The 23,444-nt window shown below is 29.0% G+C and overlaps 2 protein-coding genes across 2 annotated transcripts; both read right to left on the reverse strand.

Annotated features, from left to right (window-relative positions):
- Positions 1–364: 364 nt before the first annotated feature.
- On the reverse strand, positions 365–1,815 carry LOC121113688 (uncharacterized). The gene is made up of 4 exons (XM_040707533.2): positions 1,677–1,815; positions 1,269–1,613; positions 694–1,205; positions 365–632 (listed from the first exon to the last, which is right to left on the reverse strand). Exons 1-4 carry the CDS (start codon positions 1,701–1,703, stop codon positions 488–490), a joined length of 1,029 nt encoding a protein of 342 aa, XP_040563467.1. The 5' UTR covers positions 1,704–1,815; the 3' UTR covers positions 365–487.
- A 5,580-nt stretch (positions 1,816–7,395) lies between these two features.
- LOC121132240 (uncharacterized) lies at positions 7,396–23,141 on the reverse strand. The gene is made up of 4 exons (XM_071894126.1): positions 23,073–23,141; positions 8,358–8,702; positions 7,783–8,294; positions 7,396–7,721 (listed from the first exon to the last, which is right to left on the reverse strand). The coding sequence occupies exons 1-4, from the start codon at positions 23,139–23,141 to the stop codon at positions 7,577–7,579; spliced, it is 1,071 nt and encodes a 356-aa protein (XP_071750227.1). The 3' UTR covers positions 7,396–7,576.
- Between the last annotated feature and the right edge of the window lie 303 nt (positions 23,142–23,444).

The raw sequence follows: 23,444 nt of genomic DNA on the forward strand, positions 1-23,444 counted from the left end.
TTTTATTATGATGGTTTTTTTTGTTTGTTAAAGGTAACTTCATATGTGCTATCATTCTTGATGAGGGAACATCTAATTATAAAGTGAATGGAAGGGTTATACGCTGATGATTTCTTGATGGAGTTAGAAGTCTAACTCTCTGTTGGACTCAGGGTAGAGTAGAGGATCGGTGACGGAGTCATGACTGTCATTATCATTTTTGATACAGAGATGTACTTGTGTTTATTTTCTTTCTGTCTTAGACAATTGTATCTAATCTAACGAAACGTCATGATAACTAGACTAATCCCCTCGAAAACATTCTTCAAATTCTCAGGGTTACCATTTATTTTTTATACAAAGTAGAAAATAAAACATACAGATATTTAAAATACTCGAAAATGGATTTACTAGATAAAATTTATAAACGTAATATTTGATTGAACACAAATTGTTAACCAAAATTCTAAATCAATATTAAAATTCCTAGATAATTATCAACAACGGCTTATAAATCTTCAACTTTTTTGGAAAATTCGCTTGGATCATAGCACCAATTCTTGACAATGGGTTTAGTAACTATCTTTGGATTTTTCTTTGTGTTAACACAAATCTCCTTGGGTACTTTAATGCAATTTTTTTGCGGAACAAGCCTTTAAAAAATGTGTCAAATGAAATTAACTTTGTGTTTAGAAATTTATAGAAACAAATTACCTTGGTACAAGAGATGACTCCATTCGGCAATTTTCAATAGGCTGAAGATCGCATTCTTCTTCAGGGATATTTTGTATTTGAGTCCTGGATTCTTCGTGACAGATTTCATCTCCTGCTTTAGTTTTACAGTTACTTGGGCGACATACATTTAAAGGTACTTTCTTGCATTCGCTCTCAGGATGAATCTTTTTTACAGACTTTTTCACCAATTTACACTTTTGAACTGGCCACTTTTCGCATTTTTCTTTTACTGCATATGGGATACCACTATTACTTCCAGAGTTGGCGTCGTCATCACTATGTGCAATGTGTAAAAGCTCAACAGTTTGATTTGAACAACGAAGTTCTTCAACCATGTTACATTCGGGTTCGTCTTGTTCAAGCTCATAAGTTTTGAACTTGGTTTCACAATGAGTTTCGTATTCAGTGGAACATACTTCAGGCCCTTCAATCTCATCTCCACATTCTTTGACGATAGGTGTGTGGCATATTTTCACTTTTTCATTATGAGGCTAAAATAAATCATACATATATTTTAGCGTTTAATAAATCATATTGAGCAAAAGGATACTTACTACAGGTTTAAATATAATATGGCAGTTTTTCTTGAAATTAGTATCACACTTCTTTTCAGGAGCAGAGGAATAGTCTGTTATATATGTCAAATGACACTTTTTCCTAAAGGTGTGTTGACATTCCATTCCTCTCTCGTACACAGTCTCTGAAACTTGAACTACCTTCTGGATACATCTTTTGCCATCTTCATTGGTCACACCAGGTAATGCATCTCTATCAACAAAAATGGCTCTAGTTAGATCCTCTACGTTTTCATTTATTTCTCTTTTAGCTCTATAGACTTCATCAGACCCTTCTTCGGTGTTGATAATATTTCCATTTGCAAAACCATAAACACAGAATGACTAAATAAATAATTGGATTTGATTAATAATATTCTACATAACGAAAAAGCAAATAATATTTACATATATAATAAATGTTTTCAAAAACATTTTCCCACAAATTGAGATTGTTGTCTTTTTTCAAAAAATATATGTCTATTCAACTTGCTATTCCACGATTCAATGATGTCCTATTCCTTTTCATTTGAAGTTTATATAGGTACCTATCCAAAGAGATAAAATTATTCATGTATTATATTTTTTCAATAATAGATTTATTGGGGCATTAGGTTTCATTATGTGATTTGATCAATAATCAAAGTATATATTTTTCTATAGTTATATTTCTACATATTTGTCAATTTAAAATGATGCAAAAAAATGTTAATCACATTATTTTTGCCCTAATTAGTTTGCTGGGTATTGATAACGGTAACTTTCAATATCTAAATTTCCTAAAAATCATATATTTCTGAAAACAGACGAAATTGAGTCACTAAGTTATGAGAAATAAAATTCACAGTCCAATAAATTCATTGAGAAAATTAATTAGATGAACAAAATAATTTTAGAAACAATACATAAATTGATAAAAATATCATTTTTAAATATAATAATTTTTTTAAGTAATATAAGTTAACAAGGGTTTGAATTAATGGAGTGGTTACCAAGATCGGTCATAGTTTTGGGACCAAAATTTGATGTCATGCACATTAATTTTAAAAATTTCATTTCTTAGTTTCCCAATATTTATTTATGTGTGGCTCTTTAAGGCTTTGTTTCCAACATCGATCTTTAATACTCATTGGCTAGTAATGTCATCCTCTTTCTAAAAAAAAAAAAAAAACTACAACAAAATCATACTAATCTTTTTAAAAGTCCTACTTTTCCTCTACTCTGCACGTTTAAATAATATGTCCATGACTCCTTCAGGCCTGTATAAGTTGGTCGGAATATAATTTCATCTTTAGAAGAAGTTTAAGGAATAGGGAATCCTTTTTTGTAAATGTAAGGACTCAACGATCAACCTGCTAAAAAGTACTCACTCTTCCTTAGGATAAGAGGTTTTAGCTAATTTTTCTATATTATCTACAACTTATTATATAATATTATTTTTTAAAGAAACAACGTTCATTCGTGAGTGTTTAGTAGATTTTGTTCGCTATTTTGAAAAGTATATCATTTTAGAAGTGCTGAAATAAATTAAATTTGAGTGTAAAAAACAAAAAACAAACCAAATTTTTTATCTAATGGGATGATTTTTTTTACAAGACAAATGATCCATATGCATAAAACACTAACATTTGTATGATATCTTATTTACAAAGTTAGTCAAATATCGTTTCTGGGTATTCATGCATGTCGAACTGAATATCTGATGGAAAATGAGTAATCCACCTGTTCAATAATAAAAAATAATCTAGTCCCACATTAAAATAAACTCACAAATATACGTGGATAATGTCTTGGTTGAACAACTGTAGGTATCGTCCCGAATAATCTTTGATAATTACATTTGGACCTTACGGAAAATGATACTTTAAGCAAATGGCACCGGATATTAACAAACTGAACTTTTGTCTCTGATTTTTATGGAGGAAAAAGTCAGCAAAAAATCTCACAAAATTTTAAGTCATTTTCTATCTTCTCTAAATACACATTGGGAAAATATTAATCAAAGCATCAATTGTACAGGTGAAAGTACAGTTCATTAGCATCTTTGAAACATTATACAAAGTCTTATAGCAATATAATTATATTTTAATCTGTCCTATAATAACATAATTGTTGTCAATTATTCATATTTCCTGAGTTATGAGCACTAGGCCCATATGGTAACTCCAAGGGAAGACAATATGGAAGAAGAGCAGCCTAGCTCTCATGAAATGTTTAGTTTGCAACTTCAGAAAGTGTGAAACTGGTTTCAGATCCTATTTTGCAACTTTAATTAAATATATATGTACAAAGAATCCGTAAAACAATCAACAGCTTACATCAAAATACTATGCTTTTTTATATTAATAGGAATATTTGCAATTGGCTTGTTTATTAATGTTTTCTTTATTTATAACTCGTAACATTTCCTCCAAGAGTGTTCATTTCGTCTAGTTTGGTCATATTTCATTAACTCTTTCTGTCTCATTCATATTTAGTTTCATCATTATTTGGTCTAAAAAATAAAATATTTGTTTCATGTATACGAAACATTCAAACAAATAATTTTGTTTTGTCTCGTACACGAATACATTTGTTTAGTCATACCTGAAAAAGTTAACACAGATGGGAATGGAATAGTAATTTTTTGATTGTTCATAATTGTAAATTGATATACAAGAACTAATTCGACTTCAACCAATCAGTTTATTTGTAACTTTACTATTATCACACAACCTTTGCTCCAGAAAGAAGTAAGAAAAATAATAAAGTTAATTCATATTTATAAAATTATTTTTGTACTTTTGTACATCAAATAGTAAATAATTACTTTGGGTTAAATTAAATTTAATTAGAGTTCAATCATTCAACGTTCAGAACACTCATTAATTCGGAGGAAAAGTTAATTAACCAACAGCTGACAATGAATTACACTGTAAATGTTGTTTTATTTCAATGGGTGTTTTGTTTGTTGAATTCTTGTACTCAAAGTAAACCAATAGTGTATGTATCTCTAATATTTACTACGTTATCTGCATATAATAGGGTCGTCAATCTTTTTTTTCTTAGATAAATAAAAAAATGGCCTAAAATTATGTAACTGGTAGCTGGACAATTCTTTGAGTAAGATAGTAGGTAATTTTACACAGTTTAACAGGAGCCACTTAGAATGTAACCAATCAATGCTGTGAGCACAAATAAGGTATGCTCCAAAAAATACAGTATATATTACTATGTTTGTGGGATTTCCCTATATATGAATAAAGGCTTTTTCAACAGTAAGAGAATAATGAAAATGACAACATTTTTCTTATTGTTGTCTTTCTTTTCTTAAAAGTACGGCTTTTAAAATACAATAAATGTTGTTGTTTGTTTGTCAAAAAGGATTTTAACATAAAAAATACCAGACCGTCATTTTGGCATTTTTAAAAGTTTAATTGTTAGTAACTTAGCTACAAGTTTAATCTAGCTGTAGAAAGAGAAGCTATTTTTTTTAAATTGAAGAGCAGCAACAAACTATCTGTGGACTCCTATGCCTATGAAAAGAGGTTCATATAAAAAAGTATCTAAATATTGATTAGTATTTGTAGAAAATATTTGCAAATTCTAAGTTTAAAGGACGAATAAACAACCCATATAATAAATTCCACTACAATAATTGCCAATAGCAGGTAATTCACTCACCAATTGTATGTTGCTACTGGCTATTGAAAAGACTATGTTAAGGTCTTATATTCAGTTGTTCATGCTTTTGCTGAATGTCTGTTTTTGCTTTTACTGAGGAAGTTTATTGATGGAACATTGAAGGACATATAAAAACCTCGCGAAACCACTTTGGGCAATAAATATTTTTAGGCTACCCAAAAATAAGTTAACTTCTTCAAATAAAGCTAAAACAATCTACCTAACTCTAAGTCTTATGTTCCAAAAAAGTTTACCTTGAGGAACTCAATGGATAACATTGAGTAAAGGGTCATACTCCTTGTCATGTGTCAAGATACATGGTTTTAGATTCAAAGTCCCCGAAGACGGTATATCGACGTACGAAAAAAACGGTGGATATTTTACGGTATTTTTTAGAAAACTCTATAAAATACATTAAAAATTTAAAATGAATTATCAAGATCTTGTATATATGTACAACAAAATTGGCTAATCCTAGGTTCTTCAATTTAAACTTCGGAATTTTTGGAAATTTTAGGTTTATCTTAGTTGTTGTTGCTTTTATTAATCTTATTTTTTTCCTATTTATTAATTTTAAAGATTTTTAGAGTACTTTTGTAAATAGGCAATAACTTTAAACTACAATTTTAATTTTAGATAATCTAATAACCCAGTTAATTATGATGTAATTTATGAATAACATATATTTAATATGTAAAAAAATATATAAGGTTGTTACGCATTGTCAGACGTTTCAAATTATCTGAAACTTATCAGTTAAGTAGCAACAATTCTTTATTATTTCAACTTAGGATATTGAAACAAATTGTTACATACTCATAACACATTTTGAAAAATTCTGTAAAATTTCAAATGGATTAGTTCTGTACTTTTGGAGAAATAATTTTTAGTATCGAGGTTTTAACTATTTCAAGTTAAAATTCAAAACTTAAATATTTTTTGGTGTGTAATGTTAAGATATTTCGTCTCCAATTGATTCTTTTAGACCAAAATGTTCGTGTTTGAGTTTAATAGGAGTAATAATATAAATACTTTATTTATTTCTTGCATTTTGTCATATTTTTTTGCGAAAAAATCTCTATGTGATAATCTGTAACAATTAATTGGTAACTTTAAATAATCGGAGAGTCTCTAAAATTGAATAAAATAACAAATAGCAAACTAAAGAGCCAAATTAATAGTTAGATACCAAAGAAAAAATTATTCGAATAGCTTTAGATGAAGAATAAGAGGGGGAACAACAGACGCATGGTACAAAAAATAGAAACAAAAACTTGCTCTCACGCCCCCACCCTCAATCATGTTAACAATTAAAAAAAGGGATAATATTTAGATCTGAGAATCCAACTCCGTCTTGGGAAGGAATATAACGGATCCAGTTTGGAAAGATAATGCCATCTATTCCGATACTTTTAATATCTGATTGACGGTTAAATCTCTCTCCGAATTATAACTCTAACAAAGTATCTTATAGTGTCTCTCAAAGTTCGAGTCGCTTCACTTCAACTCATCACCTTAGGAAATTATCCCCATTTCGTGTTCAAGCATAAATAATTCTTTTGGATCCCCTAACAGATGCTCATATCAATAACACTAAGTCTATCTGGAATAAATCAACAATTCCACTTGAAGACTTCCGACTATGGAATTGGCGCAGAACTCCAACAAAGGAAGGCTGTAAATTTCACACATTTGCTTTCTATAGTCGAGCATTGAATAACAGAAAAACGAAGGAGAGTATTTTTGCTCGTGAGCTTCTGGCAGTAACAAGGAGATATACGATATTTTGATCATACTATTGAAGGCAGGAGTGTTTATTGCTACACTGATCATTAACCTTTCGTGGCGTCCCAATTCGCTGAGAATCCCAAATGGCCAATGAAGCATTATTGGTATTTTGTAGAGCTGAGCGAAAGTAACATAAAATTAGCTCATATTTTGGGTAAAAATAATGTACTTGCCAATTTTGTATGGCGAATTAGTTTCCTTAGTTAAATTTCATGGACTGGAAGTAGTGGCGGAGAGAGCAATTGGAAGAATAGGTGCAAGTTGCATAATTCTTGGCAGAGTGTGGATTGATAGTCAAAATATCCTTTAATTTAATAGATCTTTTAAATTATTGTACAGTTTTAAATTGTAAGCACTTTTTATTATGATGGTTTTTTTTTGTTAATTAAAGGTAACTTCATATGTGCTTTCATTCTTGATGAGGGAACATCTAATTATAAAGTGAATGGAAGGGTTATACACTGATGATTTCTTGATGGAGTTAGAAGTCTAACTCTCTGTTGGACTCAGGGTAGAGTAGAGGATCGGTGACGGAGTCATGACTGTCATTATCATTTTTGATACAGAGATGTACTTGTGTTTATTTTCTTTCTGTCTTAGACAATTGTATCTCATCTAACGACACGTCATGATAACTAAACTAATCTCCTCTAAAACATTCTTCATATTCTCAGGGTTACGATGTAAATTTTTATTTATTTTTTATACAAAGTAGAAAATAAAACATACAGATATTTAAAATACTCGAAAATGGATTTACTAGATAAAATTTATAAACGTAATATTTGATTGAACACAAATTGTTAACCAAAATTCTAAATCAATATTAAAATTCCTAGATAAGTATCAACAACGGCTTATAAATCTTCAACTTTTTTGGAAAATTCGCTTGGATCATAGCACCAATTCTTGACAATGGGTTTAGTAACTATCTTTGGATTTTTCTTTGTGTTAACACAAATCTCCTTGGGTACTTTAATGCAATTTTTTTGCGGAACAAGCCTTTAAAAAATGTGTCAAATGAAATTAACTTTGTGTTTAGAAATTTATAGAAACAAATTACCTTGGTACAAGAGATGACTCCATTCGGCAATTTTCAATAGGCTGAAGATCGCATTCTTCTTCAGGGATATTTTGTATTTGAGTCCTGGATTCTTCGTGACAGATTTCATCTCCTGCTTTAGTTTTACAGTTACTTGGGCGACATACATTTAAGGGTACTTTCTTGCATTCGCTCTCAGGATGAATCTTTTTTACAGACTTTTTCACCAATTTACACTTTTGAACTGGCCACTTTTCGCATTTTTCTTTTACTGCATATGGGATACCACTATTACTTCCAGAGTTGGCGTCGTCATCACTATGTGCAATGTGTAAAAGCTCAACAGTTTGATTTGAACAACGAAGTTCTTCAACCATGTTACATTCGGGTTCGTCTTGTTCAAGCTCATAAGTTTTGAACTTGGTTTCACAGTGAGTTTCGTATTCAGTGGAACACACTTCAGGCCCTTCAATCTCATCTCCACATTCTTTGACGATAGGTGTATGGCATATTTTCACTTTTTCATTATGAGGCTAAATTAAATCATACATATATTTTAGCGTTTAATAAATCATGTTGAGCAAAAGGATACTTACTACAGGTTTAAATATAATATGGCAGTTTTTCTTGAAATTAGTATCACACTTCTTTTCAGGAGCAGAGGAATAGTCTGTTATGTAGGTCAAATGACACTTTTTCCTAAAGGTGTGTTGACATTCCATTCCTCTCTCGTACACAGTCTCTGAAACTTGAACCAACTTCAGGATACATCTTTTGCCATCTTCATTGGTCACACCAGGTAATGCATCTCTATCAACAAAAATGGCTCTAGTTAGATCCTCTACGTTCCCATTTAATTCACTTTTAGCTCTATAGACTTCATCAGACCCTTCTTCTGTGTTGATAATATTTCCATTTGCAAAACCATAAACATAGAATGACTAAATAAATAATAGGATTTGATTAATAATATTCTACATAACGAAAAAGCAAATAATATTTACATATATAATAAATGTTTTCAAAAACATTTTCCACAAATTGAGGTTGTTGTTTTTTTCCAAAAAATATATGTCTATTCAACTTGCTGTTCCACAATTCAATGATGTCCTATTCCTTTTCATTTGAAGTTTATATAGGTAGCTATCCAAAAACAAAAAAGGTAAAATTAGTCATGTATTATATTGATTCAATCATAGATTTATTAGGGCACATAAAAAGTTGAAGGGCATTAGGGTTTTTTTTTTTTTTTTTTGTGATTTGATCAATAATCAAAGCTTAGGTTTTTCTAAATATATATTTCAGCATATTTTTCAATATAAAATGATGCAAAAAAGAAAAGAAATGTTGATCACATTATCTTTGCCCTAATTATTTAGGTTGGTATTGATAACAAAAACTTTCAATATCTAAATTTCCCCAAAATATAATATATTTGAGAAAATAGAAGAAATTGAGTCATTTTGTTAAGATAATTAAAATTCACAGTCTTATGAGAAAACAAACTAAACCAACAAAACTATGTTTTAAATATTACATAAATTGATAAAAGTATCTTTTTTAATTAAATATATTTTTTTGAATAATTTAAATAAACCAAAATGGAGAGACTCAATTTAAAAAGTTTAATATTTTTTTTCTTCTTTATAAAAATAAAATCTATTTTTATTAATATGGTAATTTTTTTGTGTATACGAGACGTTTTCAAACAACAGGTTGTCTTTAAAGATCGCAGCAACGTATATTTGGAATGCTGGATTTTTACTTTTGAAAAACATTGATCAAAGAATTTACATGAAATTTTGAGTTGAAAATTAAATTAAGTTCAAAAGTATTAATTCTGTTTAGTTTCGTCATATTTCATTAAAATAATTTATGTACATCTCATTCATATTTAGTTTCATTATTTAGTCTTGAAACTAAAATATTTGTCCGAGTTATTATTCAAATAAATAATTTTGTTTTGTTTAATAATCGTCATGCAAAAAAAAAAATATACTCGAATACATTTTGTTTAGTAATAGCTGACAATGTAAACACTGCTGACTATCAAATAACTACATTGAAATTGATGATAATTTATAATAGATTAAGAAAAGCTATTTCAAATTACTCAAATCATTTATTTCTAACCCAAATTAGGCAAAAAGCCAAAAAAAAAAAAAACAATAGTTATTTTTGTGTTGGTGGAGTAAAACCGGATTGTCTCAGTACTTGATTTCACTACGATATCTATAACTTGAGCAAACAAACTAGAGAAAGAAGTAAAAAAAAAGAACAAAATTAGTTCATATTTACGTAATTCTATTTGTAGTTTTGTACATCAAATATTAAAGAATTACTTAAAGTGTAATCAGATTTAATTGGATTTCAATGATTCAACGTTCAGAACACCTTTTAATGCGGAAAAAAAATGTTATTTAACCAACGACTGACAATGAATTACACTGTAAATTTTGTTGTATTTTAATAGGTGTTCTTTTTGTTGAATTGTTTTACTCAAAGTAACCCAATAGTGAATGTCTTTCTAATATTCACGACATTATTTACATGTATTGTGTTTCTCAATCTTTCTTCCTTGGCGAAATTAAAGAATGGCCCAAAATTATTTAATTGATAGTTGAACAATTCCTTCAGAACTATAATTGAGTAAAATAGTATGGATTTTTTTCACAGTAGATAAGACCTAATTTGAATATCATCAGTCATTGTTAAAAAGACAAATAAGGTATTTTCTCAAAAAAAAAAAAAAATACTATGTAAATTTTTAAGTTAGTGGGATTACCCGTATATTAATATAAGTTAGTTCAACAAGTAAAAAGAATAATGTTACTAGCTGGCTACTTTTTCAATTTTTGGTTATTGTTACCATTCTATTAAAAAAAAGTAAGGCTTTAAGATACAATAAAGTTTGTTGTGTGCCGTTTGTACATTTAAAAAAAGATTTTAACCACATTGTCATTTTAGAATTTTTTTAAATTTACTTGTTATTTACTTAATTATAAGTTTAATTCATTTTTAGATTTTTAACATTTACTTAATTATTTGGAAAAATAATTTAATAAAAATTACGAATCACAAGGCAGTTGTGAAACTAAATGTTTCTAGATCTACTGAAATCGTAATTTTTAGATGTCTTTTATTTACCTACACTAATGTTATTACTAAATGACTCAAGGGATAGTAGATGAAAAGTATGTTTTTATGTCTGATTGGCTTAAACTGTCAGCTGCCAAAAAGGGTATTTCAAGGTCTTGAAGGCAATTTATGTACTACATTCTGCGTAAATTTAATTATTTAGCATAATGAGCGAAACCTTATTAATTGTAATATATTTTTCATAATTTTAACGAGTATTTCAGTGTAATGTAACAATAGATAAACTTTGAATAAAAAGTCTTCTGGCATATTGACCATGAAAACCATTAATTTTCCAAAAGACATCTACCGAAGGAAGTTGTAAATCAATGCTATCAAACGTGTGAATTGGACTCCCGCCAACGAATCTAGAGCTTGACAAGTAATATAATCAACTATTTTTTAATTTGTGGGAGATTTCAAAACTAAATTAATAGGTTGTTTTTATAAGGATGTCACAGGGTATACTAATATATACTAATTATTCATACTTAAACTATTCGCTTTAGGCTCACTTTGAAGAATCAATGTTTTTGAAGAAGTCTCCAAAAGGACAGTGGTGTTTGGTACATAATATAATTCCTACTTGGTTTGAACATTCTAATATAAGAAAAAAAAAAACAATAGCTCCCATTTAACCAAAACAGAGACGCTGAAAAACTACAAAAGAAGCAAAAAATTGAATTAAGTATGAGTAACAAACTGACATTTTATATTATATTGCCGGCTATATTTTTAACTAAGTTAAGACAAATCAGTCTGTTATTTCAAACTGTCTGAGTTTTGTTTTTGAGGACAATAGTGACGTTGTCCCATATTCAAAACTAATTGATCTTAACCCTCCGTTGGTGAACATCCTTTTTTATTTTTTGTAGTTTATGTACTAGGGTTAAACGTTAACCCAAATATTGAACAAATTATGTTTCTGAATACACTGTTGACATAGACGCAAAATTGAGCCAATTAATCATAAAAACATTAGATTATTTTTTGATTATTATAATTTCATTTTAAATAAAAACATTTACGAAATATAATTTACTTTTTACAGCCTTTGATTAAAATATATACTCATTAACTTTGAAGAAATTGAGTGTGATATATAAGACAACAGCTGATATGTCATTTGTAGCAACGTGTATACCTTGAATTGAAAAAGGGAAATAGTTAATGCAAAAGAATGACTTAAAAGTAAACAAATTAATCAATTTTACCAATTCTTGATTTAATTGAAACTGATATAAAAAAATAACATATTTTATGAAATAAAACGTATATATTATGAAATAAAAAACCGTTCAAGTATAAAAAACAAAAACAAATTATATACTACGTTGCTGTAAATTGGAGAATTATATGTTTCATCTCCGGAAAATGTTCCTGTATCCGGATTGTGTTAAACAGATTTCTTAATTCTTTAAGTCTAAAATTTTGTGAAATAATAAGAGTTAACCCAGGAAATAACCCAGTTTCAATCCTTAATTCTACTGTAAGCCCAGCTAAGACTTACACGCATAACTCTGCTACAAATCACCAGCGTTACTCTTTCTCTCATTCATGAGCATACGTATTAGTGATTACTTTATACATAGATATTCTCTTTTCAAAATTAAATTTAAAATGATAATAGCTTTTGAAAATAAATAAAAAATGCTCAGTTTACAACTATTTTCTAAAAAAAAAGAGACAAACATATAAAATTCTATGGCATTGTTAATATGTTTGCTATTAAAATTTGTAAAAAAAAAGTATTCATGCTTGGATTTGAAAGAAATCTAACGTGAGATTAAATGATTGTCTACGTGAGTCTCTTATCATTGCTGGATTTAAAATATCTTATTTCTATGGCTTTATTATCTTTTGATTCAAAGTTTATTTTACATAAATTATATGTTAATAATTGTTGATATCTTTATTAGTATGGGTAAAGATCACTGAAATTGTTTGGAGAAACTTATTTCTAAAGTTGTTTTTATCAATTTTTAATTAGGTACCTTACTCCTTGTATGTGTACAAAAGAATAACTTCTTAGAAAATATACTTTCTTTGTACTTACTAAGTTATTAGTTTCTTTTGGAAGTGATACTTAACAATAACAATACGTGATTATAGTAAATGCTACTTATTTACTCTTCAATTGATAAAATTTCCTTGTGTTTCCATACAAAATTGCTTTCTTGTTTAAAAAAAAAAAAAAAAGTTGTTCTCACATTAGCAAATTCTAAAAGACTCTAATTTTTCGGCAGTTTACATTAAATAATATGTCATTTGTATACTGAGTGTTGCACAAAAAAAAGTTTAGATCCTGAAAATCCTGTCTAAGATGAACATTAACGGTCAAAAGAATGGCAAACAGAGGGGACACTACATATACATAGATATATGTGTTGCTTTATGCCGACATAAGCTTTAGTGACGGATGACAATTGTGACTGTGAAAAAAAATGTCCAAAGCCTCGTGAGCACACATCTAAAAAGATATAATTTGATGTTCTTATTAATTAATCCAAATATTTTCAAAATTTAAATATAATAGTATGCGCGGAGAACGATAGTGTTTATAGTTTAGACAATTTTACATCTGTAGTGTATTGTATGCAGTTACTTCATACCAGGGCTCCCACTAAAATTCCCTACATTTCCCTACGTATACATTCAGCCATAAATGTGTTTGTTTATTGATGACGTAGAAAAGAAATTGTTCAAATATTTAAATTACGCCCGCATGTATATGGACAAAAACTGTCATGTTTTTATGTCCAAATATTTAAATTATATATTGTTAAATACCACGGAATTCTAAGTGAATGGGTGACTTCATTTCTGGAAAAACTAAAAAAAAACTACGGTTCTTAATGAGGGTGAGTGCTATATTTTGGTTATGAAACTGATTCCACGAATATGTACAGATCACTTCATTCTTTCCTCCAAGATGAATATTTCAAAAGTTCCTGGCTAAGAGTTATTCTTAGACGACGAAGTACCTTTTGATTATTTGAGAGTTTGCACACTCCTTTTTCAGCATGGTGATTTGTCTGTGAGAGTATTAACAAATGAAGGGATTTCGAAAATACAAGATACAACCACAGGGGATTGGGGAACAAACTTAAATGACAATGACGTTATCTGGACCCTGTTGCTGTTCATTGCAAATCAAAGAGACGTTTCTAAAGCATCTAAGATATCAAGTGAAAATGAAGCCGCCATTCTAACAGAGCAAGCTTTTGTCCTAACGGACCGTGTCATTGATTTCAATAAATGTTGCTCAAATTGTCAATTAAACACATCAAAGTAACATCCATTCAAAAATAAAAATAGAGACTACTTTATTTTAAGTACCAGTTAGAATTATTTGTAGAATTCATTCGAATCTTTTTTTCTTTGTCATTGCTAAAATAAATTGTTCTTTGAATTATAAGAACTTTAAAGTAAACCTTATACGTATCCATTACATTATAACAGAAAATAAAACCCGAAAATTTCCGCGAAGATATTTTCAGTACTTATAAAATTATATATATCATGGAAGAGTAACACTGTTCTCGAGGCTAAAATGTAACTTTCGATAAATACAGCTTGTGGCTTTAAAAATTTTCACCTCAACTAGCAAAAAAAAAAGGCATTTCAAAACTAAACTATATAAAAAAATTAATGTTAGCGTTAGTTGGAGTAACTTACTCTACTTATTATAAAGTTGTGTAAATAAATATTATCTATGACCTCACAATGAGGTTACAAAATTGTTTCTTTATAAATTAATAACACTCCCACAAGTAATCAAAAAGTAATTATTTACAACAAAAAGTTAAATTTAAAAGTAAATTAATTAATATTGATTTAAAGAATTCAGAGGTATACTTTATTAATTATTTTTCACATTTGATTTAAAAAATATAATATAGTAAAAACTTATATTTTATTTATATAAACATGATTAAGAAATGTCAAAACAAAATTAAGAAATTTGAAACACAAAATAAAAGAAACTTAGAATTAAAAAATAATTATTTTAAAATACAACTATAATTTAGACTAGAATCCATAGAAAGTGTAAAGAATCAAGATTATTTACGCTTGTAAAATACCTCAGATGAATATTATAAGTACGCTGTGTGAATTATTTAAATTTCAAGATTAAGAATTATAAATGCTTTTATTATAAGCAGCTACTTTAATTAATTAGAAAGAACGAATCAAAAGGGACCTAGAGGGAGGGGGAATAATATTTAAGGTAAGCTGTGGTAATTAATGTCTCAGGAGTCAATAAGACGGAAGATGGATGTACTGGGATTAGAGTGTTGGGATAGTTTTTCCAAACTAAGATATAGTTGTCATATAATAACTTTAATTATTATTATTAAAAATAGCAGAGGGAGGAGATAGTTCTTATATAGGAAATACAAATAGCTCTGGAGGGAAAGATGTATTGATACTTGAGATAGGTTAGAAGTCATTATCCTTTATCTTAATTTGTATCTTAATAAAAAATGAATGATGCTTCCATTAAAGTAGATGATGTTCAAAGGTTGAGCCATGGTATCTTACTCTAAACACTGTACATCAAATTTAAGGTAGGAGACAAGTGTCTAGAATATACAATTAAAAAGTAACGAATTCATTAGAACAATGAGTGGATGCAGATACCTATATTCTAATTTACCAAAGAAAAAATCAATCAACATTATGAATAAACTAGAACTACCGAGTAACTCAATTCAAAATCTTCCCTCTAATATTACTTATATTTACAATTAACGTTCTGCCATCTAAAAGAAATTAATACCACTTATCATTCTGTTAGAGATGATTAATTTGTTTGTTATGTATATTAAATGCACATCAGGACTCCTTCAAAAGAGTAGATTACAAAATAGAAGTTAATTTATGATTAATTTATTCAGGATTTTCAATAAAGTAGCATTGAATAGAGGAAGAGAACTCCCTAGGTTTCTTATCGGGTCTATTATTGTATTATTCTTGCTCTATATAGAAATTCATCAGTATAAGAAGATTCCATATAAAACCTTGAGTGACTTATGTATTTTATAAGTGATAATCTACAACAACAAAAAGTTTGTGTTACATGTCTAAACATTCTATCTCTATATCTAACTTTGTTTATCTATTAATTACTATTTTAGGGACTGTTTTGTATGGTGTTATACCTACATCTCTCTCTGGTATACGTGTAATATTCAGATTTCTAACCACAAGACATTCACTTATCCCATTATTAATTATGTAGAAGGCATACTAATTATTCTTTTCGCAAGAACCTCAAAGTCTATAATTACATAGTTTCCCTTTGGATCAGAAGCCACCTGCTGAGGATTTAAATAATCTCTACTGAATACTAAAACACCTCTGGAGAGATGTTTTACGAGAACAAGGTACAATACTTTTTTTGATATAACCATTCTTATACCTATCATTTTTCATCATTTAGACAATCCCAAATTGAAGTAAGACAAATAAAACTGATATAAAAGGGTTTTTTACTATTATAAAAATGTTTTTATTGATTTGTTTATTCTGAACTTGACATATTTCCATTTTAGAGTGAAAAATGATGAAAAAAAACACTCTAGTATAAACACTTATAACTTATTAATCATCCATTGTGATAAGGAATATCATAGCGTATATTATGAAAAAAATATTTTATAGTTTATTTTAAAAAAATACTTTTTAAAAAATATGTACAGCAAATATTGCGGTTAGATTTTGTATTTTTGAGTGATTGCTAAACAGATATTTATGCGATAGGCTACCTTAGAAAGGAAAAAAAGGATGAAAAGGTAGAAAGAAAATGCTTGATAAATGCCGAGTTAAAAACTCAATGTTAAATTAAATAACTAGTATGAGAGTAAATATCCCATGATGACGATAATAACCTGTCCTTTTTTTTTTGGCAGGATATGAAAACACGATCTGTTACAAATCTTGGTCATCGGTTGATATAATGTTTTTATGAATTACTGTTTATTCTCTAAGCTATTCTACTTGACATCGGGCTTTTAACCGATTCTGCTGTAGGAATTAAAGCACTATGCAACACTATCTTTACCCGGAAGCTAAAACAAAGATTTTTGTATTATTTTTTAAGCCATAGGGCACAACAACAACCATTGAAATTTTTAATGGCCATAAGTTAAAACTAAAATCTTTTTTCTTAAAATTACATTCATAGAGTGTAATTTTGATTTAAAGGCAAATTTCGAAATGAAATAAATAAAAAATAATAATTAAAAGTAACAACAATTGATAAAAAACATTCCTGCATTTAAAAGATAAATTATTTATTGGATATCATCTATAGAGCTCTAAGAAAATATGTTTAGTCATACAAAAAATAAGTCAAATGAAGGGTTTACTCTCAATTGATTTATATTATAGCTGAAACTAAAGTATGAAAATTAGATTATAATTTAAAAGATTAGCACTCAAAAAAAAGTTTGGTTTTCATTGATTTTTTTCAGATTTTTTTAAAATTTTCCGATAGAATATTAAACAAATATGCAAACTCTCTTGCAGCTATTATATTAAATATTATATAAGAAAATTTAAATTTAAATCAAAAATCAATCAAAATCGAACTTTTATATGTCTTTTTAAGTTGGAGAATATTTCTACGCATTGAAATTTCCTTTAATATTCATATATAGTTATTCCAGGTCGAAATATGGTATCAAATCGCAACTATACTCGAAACACGTGATTTAAAAAAAAAAGCTTTAAAGGCCAAACCTATTGCAGTTGAAGGTTTTGATGGTCATTTTCCTTTTTACGATTTAAATATGAGTAATAAATGTGGATTTTAGCCGGGTGCATTCCAATACTTGAAAACATTTTGGAATCAGAGAAGAATTGAGGACCTATATCGAATTAATATTTGTTCATTCCTTCCTGCTAGATACGAGTGAGATTTGAGTTTATTTCCTTTATCTCATAGCTCCTTAAAAATAAGAAAATAATAAACTATGGCAACTAAGCTACTCTTATATTAAACATTCTACAAATTGTGCAGGTTAACATGTTCATTTTCGTTGTTTTTTTGTTTTTGTTTTTTTTAACATAGCTGCAGGGAATATTTTCTACAGCTCCAGACAAAACTAGAGTTACTACATTTGCTGAAGTGAATAAAGATGTCTATTTCTGCTATTTGGATTCTCTGTTTCATTCTTGTTATTGAAAATAATTGGAATTACACAAAATACCAACGTAGACGAGCGACACTTTATATAGTTGGAATAAAACCAGTGTTTTTTTATTTATTTTCCAAAGCTTTTATTAAGGGAACAATTAAGTATAAAGTGTTTGTAATTGTAAAAGATTATTTGGGGATTTATAAGTTCTTTTTGGATAAAGTGCAAAATAATATATTAGTATAATTGTTGTCTCAGGGCTGTCTGCATAGGTGTAAAATAAGGATTTTTTTGTATTTGACTAAAAAAATTAATATTTGATTTTTTTTCAAGAAATTTAATAATTGAAATTTAATTTAATCTTTAAATTTTTCTTTCCAAACACTTTACTTTCTGTGAAAACATTAAAATAGTTTGTATAACTAATGTTATACTGAAATAAAGCGTAATTTAGACAAGAAATGTAACTTGTCCAATCTGACTCTACTGCATGTAGCCTATACACTTTTACAATGTAAGCAAATAAGTTAATAACTTTTTTATTATAATTTTACATAACTTTTTTTTAACACTACATAAACAACATATTTATAAGAATTACTTTTTCAAAAATACCACCCCCTTCCTGCATTAATGTCTCTCTACTCTTTTCTTTTAAAGTTTGGCGGACTAACTTTGTGCTCGACGTAAACATGTGGGACAGTCCTCCTGTATAGAATTTTATAGTTTGATAATAGATAGTACAAGCCTTATTATCAATGGGGCTTTAGAAATAGTAATCATGGGAATTTAGGTTTTGGTGATGACAGAGGCCAAACTTCATTTTATAAAAATCCCTCTTATTTTTATGTAGGATGGAGTGACGATGTGTAGTATGGACCCCCATCTTGAGTCCATGACCGATTTTCAAAATCCTTAGGAGCGGAAAAACTAAAGGGGCCAAAATACTTTTTTATCAAATTAATTTTGCTATTAACCAAAAATGTAAAAAGGTTTTCCCTTTACTTATAATAACTCCATACATTATGGTTGATAAAGAACCTTCCCGTATATCTCAAACTTGGAGTGGCATTTTCTGGATTCCTGGTGAATCACCTAGTACTTCTGTCCACACAGTCAAAGAAAAATTTCTTTAATAACCACAAAAATAATCCGTGCATTCCTTTTCTTCCATGGCTCAGCCCTATTAAAATACTTTTTATGTTTATTTAATAATTATTAAAGTATATTATAAAAGCTTTAAAGTAAACAAGACACATGCATACATTATCTACATATGAATGAATATTTTATATAAATCATACATGGATCGTAAGCAAAACGTGGAGAGGTAATTAACTCTCGTTTTCTCCTTATTATGAGGAGGTTTTGCGATTTTTTTAAACATTCCGTTGTTGGTCTTTTGTGCATAAATAAAATAATAAACATTTTACTAGTTCTTAATCATGAGTGAGCAAGAAGCAAAAAAGAAGCTGATCTCATTGATGCAGAAATAAGTGGAGAAGAAAATATAAACATTTTTAAAGTTCTCCAGAAGCCTTTTTTTCGAGATTGCCACAATAAAAAGTAATGGAAAAGACTTTCAAGGAAAATCTGGAAGTGGAGAACACAATTTGCAGAGGTATTCTGCGTAAATGTCCAGTCTGGAACAAAGGATCAAGGAAGACCGCACAAAATCCATAAATCACCTCTCCAACGAATTCTCTGTGGGTGCAGTGACCATCAGGAGGGTCTTGAAGGATGACATAGGATTGTTCTCATATAAAAGAATCCCTCATCACCTTCTGACAGAATCTTTGAAAGCCAGAAGACTTAACAGATGAAATAAAGTCTTGAAATTGATATAGATAAAATGGGTCAAAGCTGAAAGTTTTCTGAGTGAAGTAGATTTTCATATTGGATAAAGTGAACAAAGCGTTCAGAGACAAAATAAAAGATGCACTGAATTAAACATCCAGCGGAGTTAATGGTCCTTTGGGCTCTGACAGCCTTTGTCAAACTATATTTGTAAATACTTTTAAGAACTTTTTATTAAAATTTGCCGAGAAATGGTTTATATAAAAAAAAACTTATGGGAATTTTTAAAGTGGGAGCCCAATTTTGTATAGAAAAAAAAGGGTGGGGGGGAGGAATGCCTTTAACAGAACATGCAGAACATAAGAGACGACAGACTATTTTTTAAGTGAATTTTTCATATAAATTATCCTTTCATGGAAGTTAAAATTTTACTGAAGAATACTTTCGGATGTAAGGTCGATAATGATGAATTTTAACCTTTTTTTAATAGCACAAGGAGTGCAAAGATCAATTATATTTTAACAAAAACCTAGATGTTTCATATACGATGAGAAAACATGGACAACATGACATTAATGGATATGTAAATATTGGGAAACATTTTATTTGTCATTTATTTAGTGCACAAACTTTATTTGCCAACAATTTGACACCTTCTTTTGGACAACCGCGAGCTCTTAGGTAGATGTGTAGATCTTAAGGTAAATAAATTAACTTGGATCTATCTCTTATTCCAATTATGGAATGAATGAATTAATTATTGATTAAAAAAGCATCTTCTTAATATAAAAAGAAATTAGTATTGTAATCAAATTAATTTATCATAAAATATTTAAGGCTCACACATTTAATTCTACTCTTAAAATATAATTTCAACAATAATATTAACTAAAAGCAGGTTCTAAAATTTGTTAAAAGGTTAAAAATACAAATATAGTAATGATTTCATAATAAAATATAATTAATTAAGATAGGTGTGAAATGTGAAAATGTTCTGCCTTTCAACGGAATAAAAGAAAAACTTTTTTCTTGCATCTTCTTCTTCACCCGTCCATATGTAGGTAAAAAGAAGAAAAAAGGAGTAATAATATTGTTGTCACTACAGATGATTTGTTTTCGATAGATGGTTTGTTTTAACCAACACTAATAGAAAAAAAAGTGAATCATTTCATCAATATGTTGTCCTAAATATTTGGAAAAGGTAAGGAGCCATCCTTGGAATCCGTGCAAGAAACCACAATATAACAATTGCTCGAACTCTGAGACTCAGTTAGAAGTACGTTTGCAAGGTTTGGAGGGAATTTGAGGTATTTAAAACTGATTTTGAGGCAACAACAATCCATGCAAATGTCAAAGGTCGAAGTGACTCTGTCCGTACCCCAGAATTTGTGACCATAATCTAGCAAATCGTCAATGAGGACGAAGGGAAGTAAATCAGGGTAGTTGCTGGAGAAGATGGCCGGTCAGAATTGCTTTCAGGCTCTGCATTCACGAAAACCTTCGTTACTACACATACAAGATGAAGGAGGGCCAGATCTTGACAAAAAAGGGGAGGGAAAGCACTTAAAGCACTTCCATAAACTCCTCAACCCCCTCAAGTAACCACTCATAAAGAAATGTTTTAGTTTTTCTTGGACGAGAATAATTGTTTTTAAAAGAATGCAACAAATAAAAGCCAATGTGTATACCTGACATAATGACTGCTGGCTTGTAAAAACAAAAAAGAGTTTCTAGAGTTTTACTGAACCAAAAATACAGCCCAAATAATAGTCTTTGATGTTCTGGGCGCCAATGGCGAAAATATGGCCTTGTTTTCCATAAGTCCGGGGAAATAGGCCAAGACACCTACTGCAAGGTGTTCCTTTACATCATTTTTGCATGGTTGAAGGAACACTACATGGAAATATATTATATATAGTCACAGGACGGCACACCGTCATACTTATCAGCTACTACTAGAAGTTTTATAAGAAAAGAAGGTGGAATTCGGTGCAAGTTCATATGACCTTCATCCTTGTCAGATTTGAATTCACTGGACTTTGTTGATTTGGGGACCTTGGAGAAGAGGGAAACCAACAGAACTTCCTACTCGAGTGTTCACTTGCTAAATGTCTCATAAAGTTCTCCGTATCGAGGCTGTGATTACTGGTAATCTGGGTCATATTGAGTGACCAAGTTCGCAAATACTTTGGCATCAAGTTTTTTTTATCAAAAAATTATTATTGTAGAAAAAAATATAATTGTTAGTATTTATCCAAAGCTACTTCTTAAGTCTAATATATTTTTAATTTACGAACATTTTTGATTGATCAACTGTCTTCTTTAACTTGTACACAACATACACTTAAGTAACATTTTTTATTTATTAAATATTCTTTAGTCAGCTTACTTTTAATTAATGAGTACCTTAAACCTTAGTTTCTTTGATGAAACTCTATTTCTAATGTTTCCCTGTCGTGTCGTTAGTTTACACTTGTGTTTTTACATTGTAGTAGAAAGATTACAGTTTCTTACCTATGTTTACAACTTTACTTTTTGTGTATCTATACCTAAGATGAAAAACATTATGAAAAACTTCTTAAGGGAAAATATGTGTGATTGTAATTTTTTTTTAATAAAATAAATACGAGTATATGAGTATATTTCAGAGTATGGAAACAAATTATATTTAGTTAATTTATGAGAAAGCGTTTCTTTGTTTACTTTTGAAGAGCTCTACTCAGAATGTATATTTATATATGTTAATGTGTACACCACGAGTTTCTATATTTTAAATTCACGTCTTTATATCATATTGAAACGCTTGTTGTGAATTTTATACTTAAAACATTTTCATCTGTGAGACATTTATTAAAAGTGACTTTATTTTAACGTATATAAAAAATACGTTAATCGTCTTAAATGATTATCTTTCATTAAATGGAACCTTTGCGTTTACTACTAAACGGTTTTGTTCATATTTTCGTTATTTGATGAAGCCAATAATTTTAGTGAAAAATATGATCTAAATTAAAGATGATATTTGTTACAAAGGAGATATGTGAACCATCAACAAAAAAACAAGCTAAAATGAAAAATTGAGTCTGAATTATATATTTGTACTGTTAAAGAAATTTTTCCAATGAATACATTAGAGATGTAGCAAATTACTATTTGATTAGTAAAAATTCATAGTCAATTTGATAAAACTAAATATTTATTGATTTTTTATCATACGTGCCTCAAGTGTACGTTGATTCGATAGCCACCTCTCCTTAAGCCCACGGATCCACCAACTAAATGCCACAACCCACGTAACATATCCTTATAAGACTAGAATATATTTTCATCTAATAAAATCACATTTATTACAACATTAATGTATAAAACCAAAGCAAGACCCTAAAAACTCTTAAAAAATAACAGCACCAATTGAAAAAACGTCCTTAAAATATCCAGACTATTTATCCACTTAAATCAATGGTAATTCTTATTTAGCTGAGTTTTCCATATTCCCATCCTTATACACACTCTCCCATGAATGAATTGGAATATCCGTTGTATCTCCACACAGTCTGTAAGTTACATCTTCAATCATTCCCATGTTCTTTAGATACCTACTTA

Source organism: Lepeophtheirus salmonis, chromosome 2 (assembly GCF_016086655.4).
Source record: "Lepeophtheirus salmonis chromosome 2, UVic_Lsal_1.4, whole genome shotgun sequence".
In the NCBI taxonomy this organism is placed as follows: Eukaryota; Metazoa; Arthropoda; class Copepoda; order Siphonostomatoida; family Caligidae; genus Lepeophtheirus; species Lepeophtheirus salmonis.

Excerpts from the sequence above, each read along its gene's own strand:
- LOC121132240 (XM_071894126.1), bottom strand. The coding sequence starts at position 23,141 with ATGTTACGTGGGTTGTGGCATTTAGTTGGTGGATCCGTGGGCTTAAGG. Across the intron at positions 8,295-8,357 it reads ATATTATATTTAAACCTGTA|CCTCATAATGAAAAAGTGAA; the intron begins GTAAGTATCCTT and ends GATTTAATTTAG. Across the intron at positions 7,722-7,782 it reads GAGTCATCTCTTGTACCAAG|GCTTGTTCCGCAAAAAAATT; the intron begins GTAATTTGTTTC and ends CATTTTTTAAAG.
- LOC121113688 (XM_040707533.2), bottom strand. The coding sequence starts at position 1,703 with ATGTTTTTGAAAACATTTATTATATAT. Across the intron at positions 1,614-1,676 it reads TGAAAACATTTATTATATAT|TCATTCTGTGTTTATGGTTT; the intron begins GTAAATATTATT and ends TTATTTATTTAG. Across the intron at positions 1,206-1,268 it reads ATATTATATTTAAACCTGTA|CCTCATAATGAAAAAGTGAA; the intron begins GTAAGTATCCTT and ends GATTTATTTTAG.